Genomic DNA, 25,494 nt, shown 5'->3' with positions numbered 1-25,494 from the left:
CTTTTTAAATGTCCCAGTTTGAAAAATACGTAGTTTTAAGAGTCAACTTTTATCTCTACTTTATCCTTTCCCCATTAACTTTTCTCTCAACTTTTATATTTTTCACATCAACTTTTATCTCCATTTTACCCATTAACTTTTTAAAATGGACACTTATTATAAAACAACCAAAAATAGAATATTGGTCATTTAAATAGAGACGGATGGAGTATGATTCACAGCACACGTTGTAAAGGAAAATCTATCTCAAATTCTCAATCATGCGAGTAAATGTCCCACTAACTTGACTTTTATGCAAATAAAGTACTAAATGAACTCCGAGAAATGAGCACTTTAGATTGTGATGATGACGTCTTGAAGTAACCACCTAATAAAACACACTTTATATAACCTCTTAGTGCACTTGATGTACTATAGAGACCAAATTCCGTGCCCTAGGACTAGCCCTAATTCTCCCCATTTTCGAATCATGGATTTGCAAAGAGATACAAGGGAAAATTGATGGAGAAACTATGAAAATAATTTTTCAGCTATTATGCTTTTATCTTTTCCTTTCTCGCTATAAATGATTCTCTAAATCTGCAATCCAAACAAAGAAGCCCATTCGAAAGTGCTCCGTAATCAACATTAGTGCCCTCAAACCATAAGAGACAAACAATAGACGCATAGGAAACCCATCTAATGAAATCCCATTCCAAACTCATACTACAAGAAGTATCCATGATCAGAGATCACATAAACCAACTAGCCCCCCTTTTTTTTTTTTTTTGTGTGTGTGTGTGGGGGGGGGGGGAGGGTGTGTGGGTGGCGGGGGCTGGGGGTTGGGTGGGTAAGGTAAATATTTTGTAGAACAAAAGCAGGGTAACAACACACCGGGGCATACCCCTGAAAACCGAATACAAGCAAAGCCAAAGCACAAACTAGCCCAAAGCTAAACAAACCCAACAGAACCTACTAGCAGTAGCTAGAAGAACAACCAACCAAGACCCCAACTCCCTATAACCCACTAGCCCAACAACACCCAATCAAAACATCATTTTCCTAACGGAGAATGTTACAAGAAATGTTCCACAACCTACGGATTTGTAGATTTACAGCTGATCTCCTGATACCAAATAGCCCGTTGTTTAGCTGTTACCTTAAATGTTTCTTAACTACTTGGCCCGATCTCTGGTTGGCTCCCTCCTTTTGGCAACCACGAACCTTCTCGGAGAATGCGCATCTTTAAGTAAATTCCCTTGCTGCCCTCTCTGTGCACGAATTCGCAAATGCACCGGTCCTCCCGCTTGAGATTGTTCCACTTGCAAAATGCTTTCCACCCTTTAGTAAGCCATGTCCGGCCATCATTCCACCTTATAACATTTGAGGACAATTTCCTCCCTCCTTCATCAAGGATGATTAGGTTTTTAGGAAGTTCAAGCTCATGAAATCTGATAAAATCTGTTGGAATGAACTGCAATGAATGGTAAACACAATTAAATTGTTGATCAAAAATTGTAGCTGTCTAGAGAACTCCAATCGAGTTTAGCGAGTAATTAATTGAGTTGGTACAAATTCAGGGAAAAATACAATATCTAAGAAATAGACACACATAATCTATATGGTGACAAATGGTGACAAATAACCACGTAACACAGAAAAAACTGTGAGAAAGGAACCAAAATGAGAAACAATCATTACTCATGCAGAAATTCTGAAAGCAAATTAGGCATCTAATCATGACATTTTAAGATTTCACCATCAGAAAAATAACTGAATGTATCAAGAACATGACCAAAATGAACCTAGTGCAAAGAACTAACATATTTGGCTTCTACAAGGTATTGTTTAATAGGTATAAGCAAACCAGTAGTGGATGGGGATTACGACAGAGTACTGAGAACGAACACCGAAAAGACTACCACAGATTTCATGCCAAGAGAACCCCGAGAAGGGCTCTATCCTAGGTCAACGTTTGCAGGTGTTAAGCCTGAGATCTCGGGACTGATTGGGCTTGGGAATTGGGATTGATTCCCATGACTGCGGAACAGTTCCTAAATGGAAGTACCCCTACTATTAGAAGGTAGAAGGTGGTATCATATTCGTAGCTCAGTTCCTTTGAGTGTACTTTTTGATATACACCACCTTTTCTGACTTGGGCATCAGAGGAAAGTCAGCCGGCATCACTCTGTTTGTTCCCTTTCAGCCTTTTCTTGTTTGCAGGTAATTGATCCCTTCTAGCATTTTTGAGGAAAACAACTGTTGTAATAAGGTTAGAAGTTTCTGATAGAATCATCCCACATGATTGTGGTTGTTTTATCAGGTTCTTTGTTTTCCATTAACTCCTTCCAAGCAAAAATAACAACTTCCTTTATGGACAGAGTATTGTCGCACAACCTAATTTCCAAGTAGGGTACAATTTGCTGGGTAATATTTGGTAACGCAAAAAGCTAATGCCCCATATCCTTCATGTAAAAATTTACAAAAACACCACCGGATATTTTTAGCATTTACCCATAACCGAATCTAATCTAACCAAACTATTCTGTATAAGAATGTAGTAAGCTCTCAAAATCCTCCAAACTCTTAATACTCAATCCTCATCAAAAGTTGAGTTTCTCTTTCTTACATGGCACCCCTCCCTTTCTCACACGACTCACACATAACTCCCAATCATGAATTGGTTCCCACTCCCCTAATTTTCCTCCCTCTTTTTGTCCCACAGAAATGAAAAAATATACAGATAGGTAAAATGCTGAAAACGATATGAATTAATCTCTCTCCCACCCTTGTTCGTCACTCCCAATCCTCCTCTTCAGGCTCTTGCCTCTTGCAAAGGTTAAAGCATCCATTTCTTGCGTAACTGAAAGGTTAATTTGGATTAATTTTCGTCACAACACAAAATAGTTTCCAGTCATTGATAATATCTCATTCTGTGTGTTCCCGTGCATTGAAAGGGAGCAACCCAAGTTGTAACATATTTCTCGTGTTTGACACCACATTTCTATTCCAGTGCACGTAGCATTTATCTTCAAGGACAATCTAGACTCCAAGGATATCATGAATACCCAATGGAAATAACAGTACAGTACTAGAGAAACTTGTGGAAAGATAATGGAAGGCCCACATATGACCTATGAGAACATTTCTAATTAGGATGATAGGGTGCCTAGATGCGCCATTAAGATAGACCTGATGAAAGTGTATGGCTTCGTTGACTGGATGTTCTTCTGGATTCCTATTAATCATGGAAGCTTTCTCCTCCTTGCTTCATTACTGCAAAGAAAATGGGAACTTCACATCCTAGGTGTCAAGCTCTGCAGACTTTTCATTCTAGTAGTGCCCATGAGGATTTCTTTCAGATAAGCAAGAGGTCCCTGATGGTTTTCCATAACTACTCTGGTTTGCAACCAAATCTGCTCAAGAGTTCAATTTTCTTTGCTGGGGTACAGGGAAGTCTTAAGGGTGTTTTGACTGATACTTTGGGGATTTCCGAGGGTGTGTTGCCTGTGAAGTATTTGGGAGTTCCTCTTATAACCATAATACTTACATGAGGGGAATGTGCAGTGTGAAAGGAGAAGATTTTGGGCAGAATTCAAATGTGCAATCACAAAGAAAGTACAATCACAAAGAAGGGAGAGGATCAAGAGATACACAAACACTAGAGAATATTATTGCTTAAGTCTGAGAATACATTGTTGGTGGCCTCCTCCTTTTATAGAGTAAGGAGAGGCCTAGCCTAGAAGGTTCCCAGAAGGTGACTATTACACTCACTTTACTATTACACATGTGACTCATCATGGCATCCTGGAAAGCTAACAAATACAAACCCTTCTGGCAGGATTCCCCAGACCAATACATTACGCCAATGGACATATTACATTACACATATGGACAATAAACTTTACCACTTCCTAAAGGAATGACATGACTAAAAGTAAAGTAACAATTATTCTTGCTGGACTCAAAAGTTCTTGTCCTACGGAGGTAGGGTGCAGCTTATACAATCAGTTCTCTTCAGCATCCAGGTATACGAGACCTCTATTTTTGTGCCCCTTGAAAAAACTTTTAAAGACATTGAGGGGATTCTAAGTGCTTTCTTGTGGTCGGGTGCTGAAATGAAACATATTGGTGCAAAAGTAAGCTGGGAAAATCTGTGTGCCTAAAAATGAAGGTGGGTTGGGTTTTAGATCTCTTAAGAAATGGAACAAAGCATCAAACATGAGGCAATTGTGGGCTTTGAGTAAAAAGGCTGATTCTCTTTTGGTCAAGTGGGTGCACACCTATGTCATGAAGGGCCACAGTTTATGGGGGATGCAGACTCCAAACTATGCCTCTTGGGTTGTGAGGAAAATCTGAAACTCAGAGGGAATGCCAATCTATGATTAAGTATATAATAGAGATTGGCAGGGACACTTTCTTGTGGATGGATAACTGGTATCCACCTGGAACATTTTAAAAAATATGGGAAATAATCGTTCTAACCTTGGCAGGTCTTTAAGGGTTAAAGTCTCATCTATAACTGATCATAGCAGATGGAGGTGGCCAAGAAAATAGAATCGATTTGTTATTCATATCATATGTGGCCAACCATTCTGGGGAGATTATCTACTAAGGACAGACTCAGGGCCGGCCCAACCCCAAGGCCCAAGAGGCCTAGGCCTTGGGCATCCCAAAAAGGTCAAATTTTAGGGGCACTCTAATAATTTTTCTATTTGGGCTCGAGTAGAAATCTTTTTTGGCTCAAAAGAAGGAAAAAAAGGGCCCATTCCATTAAAACCACCAGCGGCCCACACAATTCCAAAGAGGCCCAAAAAAACACACGGTGGCTTTTTTGTAAATATGAGATCTAAATGGTCCATTTAATTAAAACCTTCTCAGCTTTTCTCAATTCTCACACGTTTAACGTTTTGCCCAACAGCCCAAAACAAAAAAAAAAACAAAATAAAACGAAGAAAAGAACGAAGAACGATTCAAACTTTCGAAGAACTAAGATTCATCGATTCACTATCACCAAATCGGCTCACCATCATCACTAGCATCCAGTTCTTCGATACAGGTTTCTCTCCCATCTTTTCGCCATACATATATTATATATATATACACACACACACGTATCTATTAATCTGTTTGTAGCTGCAGCTTGTTGTATTTAAGGTTTTTTTTTTTTTTGATTGGAGCTTTCAACAGACAACAGTCAGTCTGTTGGCTCACCATCATCACCAGCATCCAGTTTTTTTTTTTATTTATTTCTAAGTTCAGTTGAGTAGTGATAAAGATATTAGAGTTTTTTTTTATTCTCCATTTGATTTATGTTTAAGCTTATTGGAATTTGAAATGCAGGACCAGTATATACTAGTATACTACACACTGCGGAGTTTTAGAGTATCTCTCTTCCATTCACTTGCGACTTGCGAGGCTTTAAATCCGTAAGTATTTTCTTATTATGCAGAACCTTGGCTGGTGGTGCTTAGATTGGTAATTGTACATATGTTGTTAAATGCAGAGCCTTGACTGGTGGTGCTTAGATTGGTAATTGTACATATGTTGTTATTTGTTAAATGCAGAGCCCTGGCTGGTGGTGCTTAGTTTTGTGCTGATTTAGTTGATATTGGTTGGTGTGCTTAAATTTAAAAATATCTTATTTATCTAGTTACCGGTTAGTGCATCATTAATAATAATGTTATTGTTGCTGTAAAAATTGTTAAGTTAATCTCTTTAAGGGCACATTTGTTTTATTGGCCTTGGGCACTAAAAACCCTTGGGCCGGCCCTGGACAGGCTCACTCAATGAAACATTGCCTCAGATGATCAGTGTGTGCAGTGTCAAAGTGGGGAAGAACCCATTCCCATCTCTCTTTTTTTACTGTTCTTTTTCTGCAGAAGTATGGAAGGCTATGGTTGTGAAGAACAATGTTACCAGAGGTCTTGTGCTGTTTGAGGAAGAAATCTGGTGAGCAGCTCTACAGAGGAAAGGGAAAGGTTTTCAAAATACAATCTACAAGCTCTCTCTGGCTGCTTCCATATATTTCATTTGCAAGGAAAAAACTATGAATATTTCAACAGAAGGCTGGGATACAAATTCAGCCTGTAGAGCAGCGTTGGAGGGGTTTAGAACAAGTTAAGTAGCTGGACAACGCTGAAATTTAATGCACGGAATAGAAAACTTTGTAAAGATTGGGTTCTCTCTCCGAGAGTGTTTAGTGTAAACAACCAAGAGTCTTTTGGTTTCCTTGTGTGTGCCTCTAGTTTTGTAGGCAGCTTTTTTTCGTTTTTGTGCTTGCTTTGTGTCTATTTGTTAGTGCTTGCTTTGTTTCTTTGCAGGGGGACGCCGCCTTGTGTTCTGTAGCTACTTGCTCTTTAGGTGAAATGAATTAATTTACCACAAAAAAAAAAAATACACAATCCTTACCAGTTCAGTCCGTCTCTTTTGTCGAAGTTTGGTCACAAAATAGGGATTTTTGGGTCGGGAGACTATCCCATGTTCAAAAACATCTTCATTATCCTCAACTTTGACAGCAACTTTTCCCTTATTGCCACCTGAATCAAGCAAACCAGTAGATTAGATATTTAGACCTTAATGAGAGGAAAAGAAAACCAGAACAAATGCCTAGAAATGACTTTAATTGTGGGAAAAAAAAGGAAATACTTACTTCTCAAAGGGCTTGATTCAAGTTCCTGCGCATCAACAGCATCCCCATGTTCCTCGCTGCATTTCTCAACCTCCATGTCCTCCTCCTCATCCTCCTCCTCGTCCTCGTCCTCATCCTCATCCTCATCCTCATCCTCATCCTCGTCCTCGTCCTCATCCTCATCCTCCTCCTCCTCCTCCTCCTCCTCCTCCTCATTAACAGTTATGTAGGAAGATCCTATTACTTCCTTCAAACATCCTGTTCTTTCGAATATTTTGACATAGAATACACTAGCACCATCATAATTAAATACTAGGAATTCTCCAAGCTCTAAAGAGCTATCTTCAACAAATTTCGGCCAGCCATCACTAAAATGGAATTGATTTCCAGCTTTGGTTACCTTTACGGGCCAAAGTTTTCCATGACAATTCCTCAGGAATGCTTTGTTAGGTATTCTTTCTTTGACTTGTGCAACGAAATCCAAGGGAATGAGCTACAAGAAAGGTATGCATTACGTTGTGAATTGCTAACAGTCAATGAAAGGACCATGCTCCTTGGCTGAGAGAGGTTCTTATCTTCTCACATTCAATACACAAATCTTGCTGTTATTATTTGGTTCATTTGCAAAGAAACAGCAAGGTCTTTGAGAATCTAGATGTTGATATATATTCCACTACCAAACGCAGACATGATTATCTTAGAGAAATATAAGGCTGATCAAATAGTTATTTTCAGTGGCAGGTAAACCCAAACTTAATACTGATGGTTGTGCCAGAGGAAACCCAGGAGCTAAAGGGGGCAAGAAAGAATAAGATTAAGGAAGCATTCACAGCCCTAAACAACCTAAACTGGCACTAGAACATCCACTTATCACAGCCCCAACACCCTACCTCTTTGTTACCCTGTGGAAACCCCAAAACCCCTTATTGTCCTACATCAATTTGGTATCAGAGATTAAGGTTTTGCCACTACGTTCTCCCAAAGTGGGAGATCTATGCGCGACATTATGTCATACCACAGAGGAAAGAAGTTCCAGATGTTGAACGGAGGGATGATCCTATGGTGCTCAATGATTGGCTTGCTTCAATTGAGGAATTTTTTTTTATTGCTAGAGTGAGATTCGCTAAGATGAACCTTGTTGGTTTGGCACAAAGATGGTATGGTGTTGAAGAAGATATACGAAGATTACAATTACTACCAGTATGCGGATGGAAAACAATTGAAGCTAAGCTTCAAGAGAAGTATATGTCTCCAAATTATCAGATGAAGTCATGGTGACAATTTGTTGATTCAAGGCATGATAACATGTTTGAAGAGTGCATGCAAAGACTTGCGATACTTAACACTCAAAGAAGATTAGCGGAAGGATTGAGCCTTAACAACACTGGATATAAAGTTGGTGTTAAGCCTGCTACAATCAGAGAATTGCATCAACAGCCGCAAAATAGTGCTGAGCATGCACAACAAGTGGCATCAAAACCAAAAGTTATTCTTGATGATAAAATAGCTCCACAATTGAAGTTACAATTGCAGGAAAATGTTCATAGCCATCTCAAAACAATAGACAATCCGATTGTTGGGGATGTACAAATGCCTATTAATCGGGTAAATGTGTTACAAGGGGCTTCCCACACTGTTGTGAAGAGTCTAGAGTTCAACCACAGAACATGTCAGCTTTTATGCTGAGAAGAACAATGGATTAGAAGAACCAGCTAAAGGCCCAGAATATCATATCTCTTTAGTGGACAATAAATCATTATATGCGGTTAGCCAAGTTGAGCCTTTGGGGGTCAAAAAGTTGCTGCCAGATGTTGTGCCAACAAAGCCGTCTAACGAGTCCCCATCCAAGCATAACAAGAAGCCCACTACAGATCTTATACGAGAGTCTCAACTGCAGGGATGTCTAGTTCTAATAGAGTCTTGTTTATGCTTATTATAAGTTAAGTATGCTGCTGGTCATATTCATAGTTCAGGCGTATTTTCATACGTTCAGAACTCCTAACCATTGGCCATAGGGGTCGTCCATGGGTCATTTTGTGGGTCAAGTTATTTATTTGGTAGTTTCATTATGTCTTATTTTGGGTTTAGATTGATTTTAAAAGTCAAAAGTTTAGAAGGTTCCTCATTTAAATTAGGAAGTCTGTAGTCTATCTATAAAGATGCTATGCTCCAATAATAAAGGAGATTTATATTACAGCAAATTCAGAGCTTTACAGCCTCTTTTATCGATTGTGTGATGCAATCCCTTAGGTGTGACGCCTAAGGCTTCAAGGAGTGATTCCTACTCCTATCTTCGTGTATTCTTCTCTTCTATTCTTGTGTTCTGTTTATTATCAGCTTTGTTACTGTTCACGGATTACTATTCAAAACCCTTAACCACCTAAATTGCACTAAATCATCCTCTAATCACATCCCCCAAACCCTACCTCTTTGTTACCCTGTGGAAACCCTAAAATCCCTTATTGTCCTACGTCGTCTTCCCCATTTCAGCAAATTTTCTTTATCATATTATATAATGCTACACTTTCACCAAACAACATCTAAACATACGAGACCAAAGTGATGAGCAAGAAAAAGCATAAGAGACCAAATGGATTTGGTCTTGGCTCTGCAGCAACTTCAAACCAACTAAATAAAATACGCTCAATGACATCTGAAACTAAGTAGATGATACCGATTTCGGGTGGGCAAACTTATGCATACCAATCTTTCTGAGCTGTTGGATGGCATGAAGACCTTGAAGAAACTAAGGCCCATCTTGGATAATGCAAACTTGACTCAAGGTGCAGATCTGGTTTGGTGATGTCTTCTTTCTGTGCCTATTTCAGTGCAGATCTGGTTTGGTAATGCTCTGCACTGATAGTTGTCCTGAAACACACAACAGATCTGGTTTGGGATCCTGTTTGTCTTGTTAGGGATGAGGTCTGTGGGTGTGGCAGGGGAGTGTGTGTGTGTGTGTGTGTGTGTGTGTGTGAGAGAGAGAGAGAGAGAGAGAGAGAGAGAGAGGTGTGGGTGTGTTTGGGTGGGTGGGTGTGCTGAGGGTTTTCTGGTATTTTGGTTACTATTACTGAAGCCTTAGCCAATGGAAGTTGTGTTGTTGAACCTGCCCTTATGCTGCTGCTGTGGAGTGATACACTTGATGCTGGATGCCGCGATTGATGCTGGATGCTGGATGCCACTATTGATGCTCGTTGTTGCCTGCTGCTGTACTTTATCTGGTTTAGATGCACTCAGTGTTAAATCAAAGCTTAGATTTTGAAGGCTATCAGAATCTCTGGTTTCTGATCCTAATAGCTGCTGGTATCACAATCAAGGATTAATAATATCTTTCTTTTGCAGAGCGAAAAATAAATATATACATATTTAAGAAAGAAGGGCTGCAAAGCAGACAGGTGATTGATAAATAGGGTATTGAAAAACCCCACCAACAGATGAATAAAGCATCCAGGTTGGCCAATACATCTAAGGTGACAAATATGGCAAGCTCATTACAATCTCCAATCAGTAAGACAATTCTACTTGGGTATAACAGAACAAGGAAAAGTAATTATATTGAATGAAATATAGAGATAAACATTGAGTTGATTCCACTTAATTGGGAAAAAGTGGAAAACTCATTAATCATGCCTATATCTATATGTAGGGTAATGTTAATGCCATATTGCGATGTCTGAATTTAATGGTTTCGCACTAAGACAGATCACCAAATGTATTTGCATAATAAATACCCCCATAATAAGCCGTGCATGTGAACGCATATATATCTCTACGTGTATATTTATTATATATATATAAGTTGGGAATTGGTGACTTATTGGCTGTGAACTCAGTGTTGGAAAAGAAGGTTAGGCAGAGGTGGTGTAAGGATGGTGGCCTCATTTGCTATTTGTGGACGTTCAGGAACAGTGAATGGCAAGAAACATAACACACGGTTGAGCAGATTGAGAATGTCACACTGCAAGCCCTTCTAAAGCTACTTGCATTTGCAGGTTTTAAGATAGAGACAGGAGGATGTGATGTGCAATTAAAGTATGTGGTCAAGGATTCCTTGGCCTGTGTTAGGTTGTGGTCCTCACTCTTTCCTCTTCAAATTAGCAAAGTTGAGTCTCAATAACTGACCTGCTTCATTTCTTTTTAGTGTGGACTATCATGTTGATTGCAGAGCATTGAAGGATATCCAAAAATGGAGGCAAAACTGAAAAGGTTCAGCCACTCACAAATCACATAAATTCATTGACACTAAAATTGAGTCTATTGAAAAAACTCATGAAATGCAAGGTTTTCAGTTGCAGTAAAAGCTTTTGGGGACACATGAACATTCAAAATCTTCATGTCAACAAAAAAACTCGGAAACAAAAATGGAAAGTCACCGCATCATAACAAAGCAGCAACTTTCCAGCATGGTGGATGCCTGAGAACAACATGATAGATAGTGACTGAGAACAAAAAATGCCAGCAAACAAAATCCTAAAACACCTATGGTGGATGCCTATCGTTTACGTTTTTAATTTGGAAGGTTAGCTTGCCTGGTATCTTCACTGGTGCGAAATATGGACACTTTTAGCACAACATCCTCAACCTGGATCATCTCGAAGACAAAAACATCACCTTCCCCCAAACTATTATCCTTTGAGAATCGACTCCATCCTTTAGTTATGCATTGCACAATACCCTTCACTCGAATGCAATGGACTGTCCACTGTTTTCCACAAGAAACCTCCAGTTGAATACAATCTGAAACCCCATGCAGATACTTCTTTGCAAAGCTGGCTGGCACATTCTGCAGAAAAGCAAGAACAATTGCGACTATCGTTTAATATCCAAGTAAATAAATGCATAAATATAAGAGCAATTTGTTGCAAGAAATATTTAGTTTTTGCCATCAGGGGTACTAAACCCATTATACGACACCTTCATTTGAAGGATTGAGGAAGTGACACAAATAGCTCTGGAAATGAACATTCTCTGCATTAAAGAGCTAACCAGAATAAAACTCCTGTGGACAATGTATGGCTGCATGATTTTCGTAAAGCACAGATTATTCGGCTTGGACATCATGAAGGCATTAACTGCCTTCTCTCTCTCTCTTGGGTTGTCAGTTGTCACTGGCCGCATCATTGAATCAGTTCTAGAATCGTTTACACCAAGCAATTCTTCTTCCTCTTCACACTTTCCCTTTAGCTGCTGTCCATCTGCATATCACAAGAAAAATAGTTTGAACCAGCAATTAAATGTGAAAAGTTGGTCACACAATCTTACTTGAAATGAGTTCCTTAATGATTTGATGCATTAGAAGGATTTAATTCATCTGCACTCTTCGTATACATGGTTTCATTCAACTGATAACCTATACCTTTACTTTTTCGAGTTGCCTCTTGCACAAAAACTAAATCCAATTGGTTATGCTGGCAGCTGGCCCTCTCTATCTTCCCTGTTGATATGGCTCTTTAGTCTACCCCCGTTGTTAAGCCAACGATGTCAAGCAAATGGAACTGCTGCTGGTAAATTATCCACGTTCTTCATCACATTCCACTTCTCTTTTTCAGTTTTATGCACTGATGACCTTTGTGAAATAGGCATTTCACTAGCTTTCACTGTGCCTTTCCACAATACACTTGCTTTATCTACTTTAACTATCTTCCCATGATCTTCCATTTTACATTGTTTATTTCTGGTGAAATAGTGAAAATTACATCTCAGGCTCTCCAAGGAAGAAATAAATCTTCCACGCTTGTTGATTCATAGAGCAAATTCAGGAGCAAACTCATACATATTCTGAATCAATGAATGACAGCATCTTTTATCAGTTCTTCTTTGATCCCAACAACAATCAAGAATTCCATTTTCCAAAGAAACAAGTGCTGACGTTGATGGATGGCAACTCAAATTTTGAAGAGTGTCATTGCTTCCCCTTTCTCCCTTACAGGAGACTGGAAGCTGCTTTCCTTTATTTGGTTCTTTATAGATGCCGAGAGTTTTTCATAGATTGTAAATCTCAGTAGCAGTTAAATCAAATATAAGTACCTTGAACTTCGAATTCCCTTCATAGTTGAACAGTACAAATAATCCACAACCAATAGAATGATTTCTTTCCAACCATCGGTAAACCAAAGCATCTTATCAGCTTCTTCAACTCTCACACGACAAACTTGACCACTGTGAACAGTGAACCTGACGAGGTAGAGAGTTCATTCCCATGTATCTTTGAGAAATCATCTGGGATCCTCTGCAGATAAACCAAATCAACCTTCAGTTTGTCTACTGGATATAGTGATACAATGCAGACAAACATTTCCAGATTAAAAATTATGCAGATGTTAGAGTGGCCAATTGCAAAGCAAGGATCCAGAGACCTGAAATATTACCATAAGTCTCCAAAAATAGGAACCAACAAAGCAAGGATATGGTTACGGAAACAGGATACAAATACAATACCATACGCATAGGGCAATATGGAAAAACCTAAAAAGTAGTAGGATGTGCACTAGTATCTGTGTTGGTTTCTGATCCAGTCCGGTTTTCTCCTCTTGTTCTCTTGCTACATAAAGCATAAAGACCCTGTCTATCATATACAGGGGGTTATTACCAGGTTAATTAGTATAATCAAGTGGGAGTGAGGGCGACTTGTCCCACCAGCTTTAAGATGTTTTGACCATGTTCGTTTGGGGATTTTGGATTTTGGATTCTCTATCTACGCACGAAGACCATGTTGTTTGTGGATTTAGGATTCTCTTTCTGTGCACGGTCCCCAATAAATTTTCTCTCAATCGTTACTCTCATTTCTTTCTCTATCTCTCTCCACTCATTAACCAAAATTCAAAATCCAAATACCAAAACGAACAGGGTCTTTGTGTCTTCTTCTTAACCCAGACTTGTTCTTTTCTCCCTTTCTCTTGAGCTATTTAACCAGTTGACCATATGAGGGAGCTACTACTTTCTGCTAAAAATGGATATCCAAATAGGCTACTCTACTTCACATATTTGCCCGGAATTATTCCTGCAGCATTACATAGCTATTTGCAAGATTCGTGCATGCATGTATATCGGGACCAAATGTTGGAATTTTTTTTTTTTCGTAAACCAGGAACATAACATAAACTAATTAAGAGTCATACAATAGTCTAGGGTACTCGACCCCATTTCGGTCATCGCAAAGATGCGAAATAATACAATCTGGTGCAACATCGAAAATATGAAAGTCTAAGCCATCATTGAAATCTATATTAGCTAATAAGTCTGCACACTTGTTTCCTTCGCAGGAAACATGATCAACCCTTTCCACTCCCAGCTGCCTCATGAAGTACTTGCAATCATGGATAATATTACTCAGGCTGTGCCGCAGTTGAGTCAGTCCCATAATGAGTTGGATGGCTGCCAAAGCATCCATCTCCACGCAAATTGGAGCAAACTGATTGTTGATGGCCAATTGCAAGCCATCCCTAACTACTCAAAGCTCTGCCTCCAAGCTATGCATTGGCCTCAAAGAGTGATGGAAGCCGATAACCCAAGTCCCATAAGAGTCACGGATAAGACCTCCTCCCATAGCTTGACTGAGGTTTGTCTAACAGGTACCATCAGTGCTCAATTTAAAATAGCCTGTGTGAGGCAGGCACCACATAACAAGAATAGTACGTCTACTCCGGGGTGACGAAAACGGGATAGCGATTTTTTAGCCCTTTGAAACGGTTACACCCAGATATACAAGTGAGATGGAAAATCTCATGCATATAGGCCAGCACCCGATACGTATCAGTCATTTCCGATTTACAGACCAGCTTATTGTCGATACTCGACCGTTACGGATGATTTAAGCACTTATATTTCTTTTTACAAAAAAAAAAAGATTTTTATAAATTCGCGACCACATTATGTATTGTTTGATACTTCCGATAGGGTTCGCTACTTTCAATACCATTATACCAGCACCGTAACCGTTACATGTTCTGATACCGTTGTCTCAAACCTTGATCAGGACGAAACTAAGGTTCCACCACATGCTATGAGCGCCGAAGAGCACCAAGCATACATGTGTCAAGGAATTTTGGCCTTCATCACCACATAACCCATCTGCACATATATCGGGCCAAAGCCAACGTTCACCGCACGCTACAAGCACTGAAGAGCACCAAGCGGCAATGGAGACTTGAAATCAAGCACCGAGTGAGAATCTAAGTACGGTAATGCTAGGATCCTAGACTTTTTAGTAATAGCTAACCAACCACTTGGAGTTACATTTCGACTTATTCCAAATTATTGTGTATGGAAACCAAAACAAAACATTACTCGTAATCATTGTCTTCATCTCGTTAGCAATTACTACTAATAATCCTCGCGAATCTTTTTTTGAACGTGACATAGACAAAAATAGCAAAACCTAGAGAGAGAGAGAGAGTTTAAAGTTACCAGCCTATGGCAGTGCATGACGGAGGGGAGGATAATCTTGTAGAAACTTCTCGGAGACGTTGCCGCCGGTGAAATTTGGCTGCGGCGATCGCTTCTCTTACTTCCCATTTCCGTGGCGCCGGCGTTCTTTTTACTGTTTTGGGGTCGGAGTTTTTTGGGCAATTGAGTATGACAGTTTCTACTTTTTAGTTAGTAGTTATTAACTGGTAAACTACACTCTTGGTCCTACTATTTTAAAAACATTCCAGTAAGAGCATATCCAACGCAGTGCCATTTTGAGAGCCATAATCATATTTATATTTTAGACTTCAAGACCAAAATTCTCTGCTCCAATGAGGAGTCATTTTGGGAGCCAATAATAGCTTGGCCATTTCTCTTGCGAAGGCTGTGATGTAATGGCTATTGTGAGCAACCCAATGACTGTGATATGTGTGTGATACAACGGCTACAAGTAGAAGCGGCCAAATTATGTCTATAGTACCATCGGAGCACTTTTGTCAAATTTTGACCAAATAAATTGTAGCAAGCCGAAAATGGCTTTGACCCTTAAAAAATGGCCGGAACCATTTGAGCTCATTCTAAAAACAAACTTCATTCATATGACCCATGTAATTACTTTATCAATGTTTATTTTTTAAGTGTCCAGCCCAATTCACGTACATGTCAACCGTACACTAGCGAGGGCCTAATTGAAACCAGAGTAAAGTTCCGTACGGACTACCCCACTAGAGTTGATAACGCACTATATGTTTCAAACCAGAAATCTTAGAAAAATAAATAAATTTCCAAGACTCAAACGTCGACCACGGGAAGAAATCACATTGAAAAATACTTACATTTATCATTATCCCCACTTGGCCCATAGTAGTTGTGACACTGACAAGTCTTAAGTACTTTTAACAGTTAGCAAGTGAGTCGGGTGTGCTTATTTATTGTTTCAGTTGAACTAGATGGGGGTGAGCTTACAAAAAACGGAAGTGAAAAGTATAGAGTTCAAATTGATCAAAACAAAATAGTGGAGACTGAAGTGAAATATCAATTGACAGTGCTACAGGGGCCTATACTGTATTTATTGTCGTTTTCACTTTTCCCTTTAATCTTCTCTGTTTCTTTTTTTGTTTTTTTTTTTGTTTTGCTATTTTTGCTCATACGATAGCAATTGTTGAATTGGTTGTACAGACAAATTACATCAGCAACATGCAAAGAAAAGGATGCATCAAATACAAATTATTACTACCTGTTAATTTTTATTTATTTAACATAAGGTGGCTGATAATGCCATGACTGTGTGCTTTATCAGACAATTATACTCTCATTCCTCTTCTGAGTTCTCTCACTGTCTCTCTCGCAAAAATTTCTCAAAACTCATACGCAGAAAACCCGATTGTTCCCCTCTCTCATAAGTTCTCTTGCCTTCTTCTATCATCATCATCAACTCAACAATTACATTAGACTGTACTATAAATTTCTAGGATCCATTGCCTCTGCACTCCTCCCATCTCTCCTTGTCCCTCTCCGCCGCCGCCACCACAAGACCCATTTTTATCTCATCCTCTGTCCCGCAATAGCCCTAACCTCCTTTCCACACTTGTATATCACATTAAAAATTTCACTCTCCGAACCCTCAATTAAGCTTACAACATATAATCGACTGAGAGATTTTAATTATTTAGAAGCAAATCGAAAAACACAATCCTCCCTCTCCACATTTGAGCGCTTGGTATGGTGGTTCACTAAAGAGGGAGATGAAATTGAGACAACCACTCCGTCTCACTGCCGCCTCACTGCCGCCAGCTGTACAAGACCAGATCGAAGCATTGAATTGAAATGAGAAAGGAAAAAAAAAGGAGCTGAGGAGAGGAGATGTAAAGAAGTGGGTTTGGTAATGGGAGTATGGGAGAGTAGTATTAGTATAGAGAGACAAAGGTTAAGATAGTCAGAACGCTGAAAATGTCACGGCAGTAAAGAATAATGTCGTGGTATTATCCCCTTCCTTAACATAATAAAATACTCGCATTTACTAAGTTTCAAAAACAACCTTGTGTTCCACCAACTAAAATAAGTACTTATTATTTTTTTTGAATTAAATATAATTTATTTTATGATAATGATCTATCTCGTAAAACGAAAAATAAATACTTACAAAATAAGAACCTTATCGGGATAGAATTTATATGTTTTTCTCTGCCAAAAAGAACAAGATACTTCTTTCAATGTTGTAAAAAGTGAACATAGTTGTAGAATGTCAAAAGATTGCATTACAAAAGCATAAAGTATAAAAGGGAAACTAAAGAACCCAGAATACACACAAGAAATTACTCAAACATGAAAAATGGAAAAGGAGAGGAAAGAAAAAAAAACAACTAAGAAAGCCTTTAACGGGGACCACGTAAGCGGACAGTGGAATTAGTCTCCGCGATAAGTCGAGGTGTGCGAGTAAACTGATCCGGACAGCTGAGCTATAAAAACAACACACACACACACAAAAAAACACCACAGCTTTTATCCCGCATGAGGGAACTTAAGTCAGGCATCTAGTTGTAGGCTTGTAGCACATCTGAAGAGAAGCAATTTTGTATACAAACCACCACACAGCTAAAGGTCGTAAAATTGAACAAACCATTTTAATGAGTCCGGCGGTCTAGCAAAAACAGAAAGTCTAAGTACGAACTCTATCCGTTCAGATCATAGCCAGAGGATAATTTGCTGACTCGGGCGAGCTTTTCCTTTGGAATTTGGTTCACTGGTTCCGCGTCTTCGACTAAACGAAAAATGGTTACTTTGAGCACAATTTCCTCTGTCTTGATCAGCTCGAAGACACAAACATCGCCCTCCTCCAACACGTTGTCCCGTACAAATTCAGGCCACCCCTTGCTTAACTTAGCGGAGCCATTGCTCCACATGCAACGCACAGGCCACTTTTCCCCAGTGGAAGCCTGAAGCGTTATGAAGCCTGAAACCCCTCCGAGGTACTTCTCAGCAAATGAAGATGGCATATGCTGTGCAGGAGGAGAAACAAAGGAAAGAGTTCTAATATAAGAGTCTTTTGAAGGTGAGAATAAAAGATAAAGTAAAACGTAAGAAACACGAACGTGTTTATCACAACCCTCAAGTACCCGTTCTCAACACATGTCAAACACAGACGCATTTCAGACACGTGTCGGACAGCCTAGATATGTGTATCTTGTTGTTATAGTTTTTCAGTTGAACACACGAGAACAGGTAGAGGAACACATTAGGAGGTCAAATGCAATCTTTAAAAGTTGGCCCCTTAGTCAAAAGCTCTATGGATGCTTAATTCCTGAATACTTATTATTTGATGACAGTTAGTTTATATCTTCGTAATGGTAATTCTATTTGTAAATTTTAGCTTCATCTTATACCCAATCTGTGGTTGACGGTTTTATGAATCCATAAGATATGCCTAATTGAATGTGTCCCCCAACGTGTCGGTCCAAATTTTGGAGAAATGACGTGTTCACATGCCTTGGCGTGGTTTATCCTATTCATATGCTGTGTCCATATCCGTACCCTCGCTCCTTACAGAGAAACACATAAATTTATTGCTTACCAAGCCAATTCCCTTGTATACATAGGACCGTCGCAAGAAAACTCTACAAAATGGATTTTCAGAGTGAAAAGTTTTCGATTCGTTAAGTACTCTGTCTTTTTCTTCAGGTGTTACTACTCTCCAGCTCCTCAACAAAGTTCCGGAAGTTGTTTCAGAGCCAGGAGTTTGTACTTCACTTCCGCTTTTAGCTAATAATGCACTTCCATCTGTACCTGTAACAAAAGTTATGACAAAAAACAACTCAGAGAGCATTAAAGAATGAAAAAGAAGATACAAGTTCAAAGAGCTTACTTCCAATCCCTCTTTTTCTTTTCCTGCTTAGTTCAGGATTTCGACTCAAGCAGTGCAATCTGGTTTCATATGCAGCTGTCATAAGCTCACTGTAACCACACTGAATACCTACATCACGAGTAGATCGAGCAGCTGACGATACAGAACATAGATGTAAGGTTCCTCCATCGGCCTTGTACTGGGGTTCAGCTATGCCACTTCTATTTAATTTTGCTTCTAAAGATGTGGGTTTTTGGCAAGTTGGGAAGGAACCCAAGATTTCAACTGAGTCATCATGTTCTGCTTCTTCCTTATAAGGTACTCGACAGCGGTTGCTACAACTAGGCCCTCCGGAACTACAAGGGGTTTTACATTGATATCTTATCTCGGCAGCACCCAAATCGAATATATTCACGTGGAAATTCAAGTTCCCTACATACACGAAGAGTAAAAGGTATCCCACGCGGATAGACTGGTGTTTTACGAACTCATGCCAACCTTCGGTGAACCAAACCTTGTCGTCGATTTTCTCTAATCCCACTTGCCAATTGCAACCATTTGGAGTTGTGAGAGTAGCGACTGCTGGAAGTTCATTCCCAAGTTTCTTGAGGAACTTCCCTTGGACCCTCTGTGGTAATCAAAATCAAAATCAATTTACTGCGCATTTGCTTTAATAGAAGATGAAATCAAGGATAAATACCCACAATGCATGTTTGTTCAAGAGACTTCCATGACTATTAGTGCGATACAACGTCCCAGTTGTTCTACAGAGGAAAAACACAGCCACAGAGTTGGTCACAGAAAGAGCACGGTTATGGTTTACGTGTATTGTGTTTCTAACTAACCAAATTGCTTTTCCAGTTTTCCCACATACTGAAATATAGGGCTTATAAGTACCAAAAGTTGTTCGCAGAGAGAGTGATGTATAACTGGATATTTCAAATACGTACACGTAAAATTAATCAATGCCCAAAGCGCATTGCCACGTGGTCTGCCAACACCGCTCTGAACCGCACACACACACACTACAAATGCGTGGCGCCCACGGAAATGTGTGATGGAGAAAGACTTGGGACACCACTTGGCAATGTTCTTGGAGCACTGAATAATCACTCTACCTACACATTAACAGCAAGGGGAAAAGAGCTCCACCTAATTAACCCTAGTACACCAAGCTGGCCTAGTTGAGCTCTGTTGTGCTTTAATTTTCCGAAACTTAAAGCAAGAGAAGAACAAGATCATGGGAGTTGGCGTAATTGCCGGGTGGCTACAAGGAACCTCGAGAAGCTTTTGGTCTCGGTTTAACTCCCACTCGCGTGCTATCAATTCCCGTGTTGGATCAGTTCCTGTCCCAGTTTTAATTGGCCCCTCAAATAATGGACAAATATACAGGAAATAAGTCTCATTATTAGTCGATCGGTCTATTGAGCCAGATATGGTTCTTCTTTACCACACTCGACTTTAAATTATTTTCCTCATCCAATACTTCAAATTAGGCGTTCATTATTCGGAACAAATTCAAGAGATAATGAGAAAATAAAAACTCCCTTTTCTTCCGGGTTTCACAGCAACCAAACTAAACTTGAGCAATATCAGCAAAACAAAAAGGAAAAAAAAAAACAAAAAAAAACTGACCAACAGACACATGCAATCAACAAACGCTCTGAAGAGAGAGAGAGAGTAGTTACCAGTTTCTTGTCTTGGACAATGGAAGGAACGATCATTCTGTAGAAGATTGGAGGCCGCCGACAACCTGGGTCGGCTGCTTCTCCTTCATTTCCCATCTTCATATCTCTCTCTCTCTCTCTCTCTCTCTCTCTCTCTCTCTCTCTGCTTTTGGTTTTGGTTTCGGCTTTGGTTTGTTCCAGATTTTAAAATGCAGTGTGGTACTGTGGTGGTTCCTTGAACTTCCTTCCAAAAAATGGTTTTGGCTACCAGAGCAGAGGTAAAGTTGGTGTTTCCGGGCAATAAAATAAGGACAGGGCAAATAAAAAAATGAAAAGGTAAAGTTGGTGTCCAACTAATGAACCCTCTTTTTTTATTTATATTAATAATAAAAAAATATTACTCCCACTATCTCCCTAAATAAATATTCCCCGCTTAAACTTATTCCTTTAAAATATGTATTTTTTCTTTAAAAAATTCAAAATTTTTGCACAATTTAATTAAAAGAACTCATTGATATCTATTGATATGTGAAGAAAAAATTTGATTATTTTTATGCAAAAAATGTATCTTTTTAAATGTTTAAGTTTGCGAGCCAAATATTTATTTAGAAATAGAAGAAGTATGATACATTTAAAGTTTCCACGAAAGTGAAATGAACGGCTCAAATTTTTAGTTGTTTAAATCTGAATCGTTCATTTCACTAACACTTTCATAAAATAAAAAAATCATATCAATCCTGGTTTGTTTCTAGCCAATGGGATAAGGAAAATGACATGTATAACTTTGGAATTGGGAAAGACAACAAAAGGAAAATTAAAGATAGCAGCAAAATAAATTTATAATTTTTATTTTTATATATATAATGTTGTTCCCTTCCTTCCATTCTTTTTTACAAGTTCCAAAAAGACCATAATCTTCAAAAATCAACACCTTAAATGATACTCTCTCCATCCTACAAACGATTTCCAAAATCACTATTCACATGCATCTCTCAAAAGTTGAGAGTATTTTTTAATGTATAATTTTTTCTATATACAATATAAATCTTATTTGATACAAATCTCACTTATACAAAATAAAGTTTTTGAGAGGTGTGAATAGCAGTTTTGGACATCTCTTTTGGGCGAGGTCAATACTTCAACCTCATTCAGAACTACTAGTTTGATGATTACAGTAAAGATTCTCGTTTGTCCTTTTAAGATTTGATCTTTTCACCTCGGCAGATGTACAGGAAAGAACGAAACGAAAAATTATTCATCGCTCATGTGGTGCTCCAGAGTTCTTCTCAACCACAAAATTACGTGAGATTCAAGATTCAGTGTGTGGGCTTCGGTATAAATATGCGATGAAAAAAGATTTGAGACACGTCACGTGGTACCCCAAAGACATCGAATAATCTCTCAAAGGAAAAAGACCTTCATCCAAAGAGTACTAGGCATGATCATTGTCGTCATCTTTTTTGTTAGTACACATATTTTAATCATAAATTCACATGTCATGGAATATTTGTTGACCGAATTAGTTTTGGGTGAATACATTATGAGAGAAAAAATTGTAAAATTGTAGGTATGTGTGCATGTGGAGAGAGAGAGAGATGTTGTAGATGGTTGTTTGAAGAATTTATAGAAGAAAAGTTATGTATGTGCTTGATTTGTTATGCGGTGAATATGAGTAGGTGAATATGTAAAATGAAAAGAAAAATGTGACATTTTTGTAATTAAAAAAAGCTAAATACAAAATCTCGGATATAATAAGGATATGAGGATATGGTGTCATAATATCCAGCTCCAAGAATTCAAGAGATATTATATATTCATCGTCTATATTCGGGTGACAAATACTGGATATAAGTAGTTTAGAAATACTATTCAGGTTGATAATTTATGCACTAATGCTATGTTTGGAACTTAAGAAAAATGAGAGAAAAAAAAAAGAAAGAGAAAATGAGAGGACAATATTTCCGTGCACAAAACTTAAATTTGTTATTTTCTCCCATTTTTCTCTCCAAATTAAATAATACTACACTACTATACAAGAGAAAATATCGTCAATTTCCTCTTTTCTTTTTCACAAGTTCCAAACAAACTCAAAAGTCCTCAGGCACCTCAACAATCAACATAGTGTTAGGAGTTGGGGTTTAATTGTAATTGTTGAAGTTGTTCTAGGTCTTAGTGTAAATGGTCATAGTTGGTTAGAGTTCGTTAGTTGGTTTTTCTGTTATAAGGAGTGAGTGGAGCAGGGAGAGGGGTGTGAATTGTGACTTCTCTTTCTTTCCGTTTCTGTAACTCTCTCTCTCTCTCTCTTCCTCTCTTTTTTCCTGTAATTCTTTGTTGAATCTGTAATAAGATTTCCCAAGAATTCCCCTTCTTGGACTCATTTCTACAAGCAATTCCTATCAGTGGTATCAGAGCCCCTTTCATCTGACTGTGGGTGATTACAATCATGACTGTGGGTGATATCAAACGTTTAGATGAATCCATTCGGAAACTGGCAGATACTACCACCGAATCCATTCAACGATTAAACGACGTCACCGATCGTCAGGCGGCATCTCTCGACGGGTTTAAGGATATGATGGATGGGATCAAGACTCTTATCACCACGTTGAATTCAAAGTACGAGCAGCTTCAAGAAAAGGTATCTTCGTCTTCTTCTTTCCCCATACTTCCAAACCCTAATCAGCATCCGGGCCATGTTCGTCTGTTCCAACCCAAATTAGATTTTCCTAAATTCTTTGGGGACGACCCTGAGGCTTGGATTTACAAATGTGAGAAATTTTTCGAGTTGAATGCTATAGAAGAAACCCAGAAATTACGTCTAGCTTCATTACACATGGAAGACAAAGCTATGCACTGGTATCGTTGGTTTGAGAAGTCCCATACTCTACGCACTTGGAGGGAATTCTCTAGGGTTTTGTTACTACGATTTGGGGATAATGTCTTTGATGATGCTACGGGTCAATTAACCAAACTTAAACAATGGACTTCTGTCAAATTGTACCAAGAAAAGTTTGAAGAGTTAGCAAACAAAACCACTGGATTATCAGAAGAGTTCTTCATTAGTTGTTTTGTCAGTGGTTTGAAAGACGAAATAAAGGGCGGCGTTCAAATGTTTCAACCGAGAACCATCTCTCAAGCTATGGGTTTGGCTCGTCTTCAGGAAGACACAATTGAGGCTGTGAGTAAGAAGCATAGGGTACCCATGAAGGCTGCTCCTCCCTATTCCACACTACCATTCCGACCTCACGATGCCACTCCAAAACCTGCCGAATCAGGAGGGATGGTGAAACGAATATCTCCCAAGGATTTTGATGAGCGGAGGGCCAAAGGTTTATGTTTTGGATGTGATGAAAAGTACTTCCGAGGTCATGTGTGTAAGAAAAAACAGTTATACATGATTGACGTTGAAGATGAGGAAGAGGTATTTTTGGAAGCCCAACAAGAGATCACTCTTGATGAAAGTCCAGAGGAATTCCGCATCTCAGTCCATGCTCTATCAGGGGTCCAATCTTACAAAACCATGAGGATTAAAGGGGTAATCAAGAAGACTGGGGTGAATATTCTTATTGACTCCGGGAGTACTCACAATTTCTTGGACCCTGGTGTGGCTAAGAGGACTGGAGTCCGAACTCAACCCACCAACCCTTTGTCTGTTATCGTGGCAGATGGCACCAAGATCAGCAGCAAAGCTGTGGTGAGAGATCTACATTGGTCAGTACAAGGTATGGAGTTCATTTCTGAGGTCAGATTACTTCCTTTGGGGGGATGTGATATGGTGTTAGGTGTGCAATGGCTATCAACCTTGGGGCCAGTACTTTGGGATTTCAAAAACTTACAGATGCAATTCTCAGTTTCTGATAAGGAAATAGTACTGAAGGGAGATACATCCACAGCGGTTCAGGTGGTGAATGCTAAGAAGATGCAACACTTGCTCAACAAGAAGTCTTCAGGTGTATTAGCTCAACTATGCAGCTTACAAACTGTCCCTTCTACAGAGGTACCCCTGGATTTACTTCAGCTTTTGCAAGACTTTCACGATGTATTTAGGGAACCTAATGGCTTACCCCCATTTAGAGCTCATGACCATCAGATCCCACTCAAGCCTGGTACTCAACCCCCTAACCTCAGACCCTATAGATATCCTTATATTCAAAAAAATGAAATTGAGAAGATAGTGAAAGAAATGATGGCGACTGGGGTGATACAACATAGTGTTTCTCCGTTTTCTTCACCTGTTTTGTTGGTCAAAAAAAAAGATAATACTTGGCGAATGTGTATTGATTATAGGGCTCTGAACAAGGACACTATCAAAGACAAATTTCCCATTCCTATAATAGATGAGTTGTTGGATGAGTTACATGGAGCAAGATACTTCTCTAAGTTGGACTTAAGATCGGGTTACCATCAAATTCGGATGAATCCTAAGGATGTGGAAAAGACTGCTTTCAGAACTCATGAGGGGCATTATGAGTTTTTGGTCATGCCCTTTGGTTTGACTAATGCTCCATCCTCCTTTCAAAGTCTTATGAATGATGTATTTAGGCCTTTTTTGAGGACATTTGTGCTGGTCTTCTTTGATGATATACTTGTTTTCAGTAAAACATGGGCAGATCACATGCACCATGTTTCTCTTACATTGGCCAAATTAAGGGAGCATCAGTTGTATGCCAAAATGTCTAAGTGTGCTTTTGGGAAGCAACAGGTGGAATACCTAGGGCATGTGATAAGTAACCAGGGAGTAGCTGCGGACTTTGCTAAGATTGAAAGCATGTTGAATTGGCCTAGGCCACTGTCCATCAAAGCCCTCAGGGGATTCCTTGGTCTCACTGGTTATTATAGGAGATTTATCAAAGATTATGGGAAAATCTGCCAACCTTTGAATTTTTTGCTCAGAAGGGATGCCTTTGGGTGGTCTAAGGAAGCAGAAGCTGCCTTCAACCAGCTCAAGACTGCCATGTCCACAGCCCCGGTTT

General features: G+C 39.1%; 2 protein-coding genes across 7 annotated transcripts; both read right to left on the bottom strand.

Moving 5' to 3' along the window:
• Window positions 1-666: 666 nt before the first annotated feature.
• On the bottom strand, window positions 667-15,190 carry LOC131308194 (B3 domain-containing protein REM20-like). 5 transcript variants are annotated; one of them, XM_058335042.1, is made up of 9 exons: window positions 15,014-15,190; window positions 11,870-12,836; window positions 11,594-11,802; window positions 10,730-11,390; window positions 9,714-9,825; window positions 9,314-9,478; window positions 6,632-7,103; window positions 6,391-6,518; window positions 667-1,453 (listed from the first exon to the last, which is right to left on the bottom strand). In XM_058335042.1, exons 6-9 carry the CDS (start codon window positions 9,365-9,367, stop codon window positions 1,151-1,153), a joined length of 957 nt encoding a protein of 318 aa, XP_058191025.1. In that variant the 5' UTR covers window positions 9,368-9,478; window positions 9,714-9,825; window positions 10,730-11,390; window positions 11,594-11,802; window positions 11,870-12,836; window positions 15,014-15,190; the 3' UTR covers window positions 667-1,150. The 5 variants fall into 5 exon arrangements, with proteins under 5 accessions (XP_058191025.1, XP_058191026.1, XP_058191022.1 ...); XM_058335043.1 differs by having other exon boundaries at window positions 11,111-11,390; XM_058335039.1 differs by having other exon boundaries at window positions 11,137-11,390; window positions 11,522-11,802; window positions 12,635-12,836.
• Window positions 15,191-17,513: 2,323 nt separating this feature from the next.
• LOC131308192 (B3 domain-containing transcription factor VRN1-like) lies at window positions 17,514-20,809 on the bottom strand. Of its 2 annotated transcripts, XM_058335034.1 has the most exons (5): window positions 20,543-20,809; window positions 18,965-19,482; window positions 18,876-18,910; window positions 18,585-18,796; window positions 17,514-18,012 (listed from the first exon to the last, which is right to left on the bottom strand). In XM_058335034.1, exons 1-5 carry the CDS (start codon window positions 20,642-20,644, stop codon window positions 17,686-17,688), a joined length of 1,194 nt encoding a protein of 397 aa, XP_058191017.1. In that variant the 5' UTR covers window positions 20,645-20,809; the 3' UTR covers window positions 17,514-17,685. The 2 variants fall into 2 exon arrangements, with proteins under 2 accessions (XP_058191017.1, XP_058191016.1); XM_058335033.1 differs by having other exon boundaries at window positions 18,876-19,482.
• Between the last annotated feature and the right edge of the window lie 4,685 nt (window positions 20,810-25,494).

This window comes from Rhododendron vialii, chromosome 11a (assembly GCF_030253575.1).
Source record: "Rhododendron vialii isolate Sample 1 chromosome 11a, ASM3025357v1".
In the NCBI taxonomy this organism is placed as follows: Eukaryota; Viridiplantae; Streptophyta; class Magnoliopsida; order Ericales; family Ericaceae; genus Rhododendron; species Rhododendron vialii.
This window is presented reverse-complemented; position numbering and strand designations above follow the sequence as displayed.

What these genes read in the sequence shown, in the direction of transcription:
- LOC131308192 (XM_058335033.1), bottom strand. Translation starts at nt 20,644, where the DNA reads ATGAAGATGGGAAATGAAGGAGAAGCAGCCGACCCAGGTTGTCGGCGG. An exon ending in TTGTCCAAGACAAGAAACTG is followed by an intron (nt 19,483 to 20,542) that starts GTAACTACTCTC and finishes TGATTACCACAG; the next exon opens with AGGGTCCAAGGGAAGTTCCT. An exon ending in TATACAAGGGAATTGGCTTG is followed by an intron (nt 18,013 to 18,584) that starts GTAAGCAATAAA and finishes CCTCCTGCACAG; the next exon opens with CATATGCCATCTTCATTTGC.
- LOC131308194 (XM_058335042.1), bottom strand. Translation starts at nt 9,367, where the DNA reads ATGGGCCTTAGTTTCTTCAAGGTCTTCATGCCATCCAACAGCTCAGAA. An exon ending in CCAACAGCTCAGAAAGATTG is followed by an intron (nt 7,104 to 9,313) that starts GTATGCATAAGT and finishes CCTTTCTTGTAG; the next exon opens with CTCATTCCCTTGGATTTCGT. An exon ending in TGAATCAAGCCCTTTGAGAA is followed by an intron (nt 6,519 to 6,631) that starts GTAAGTATTTCC and finishes TGCTTGATTCAG; the next exon opens with GTGGCAATAAGGGAAAAGTT.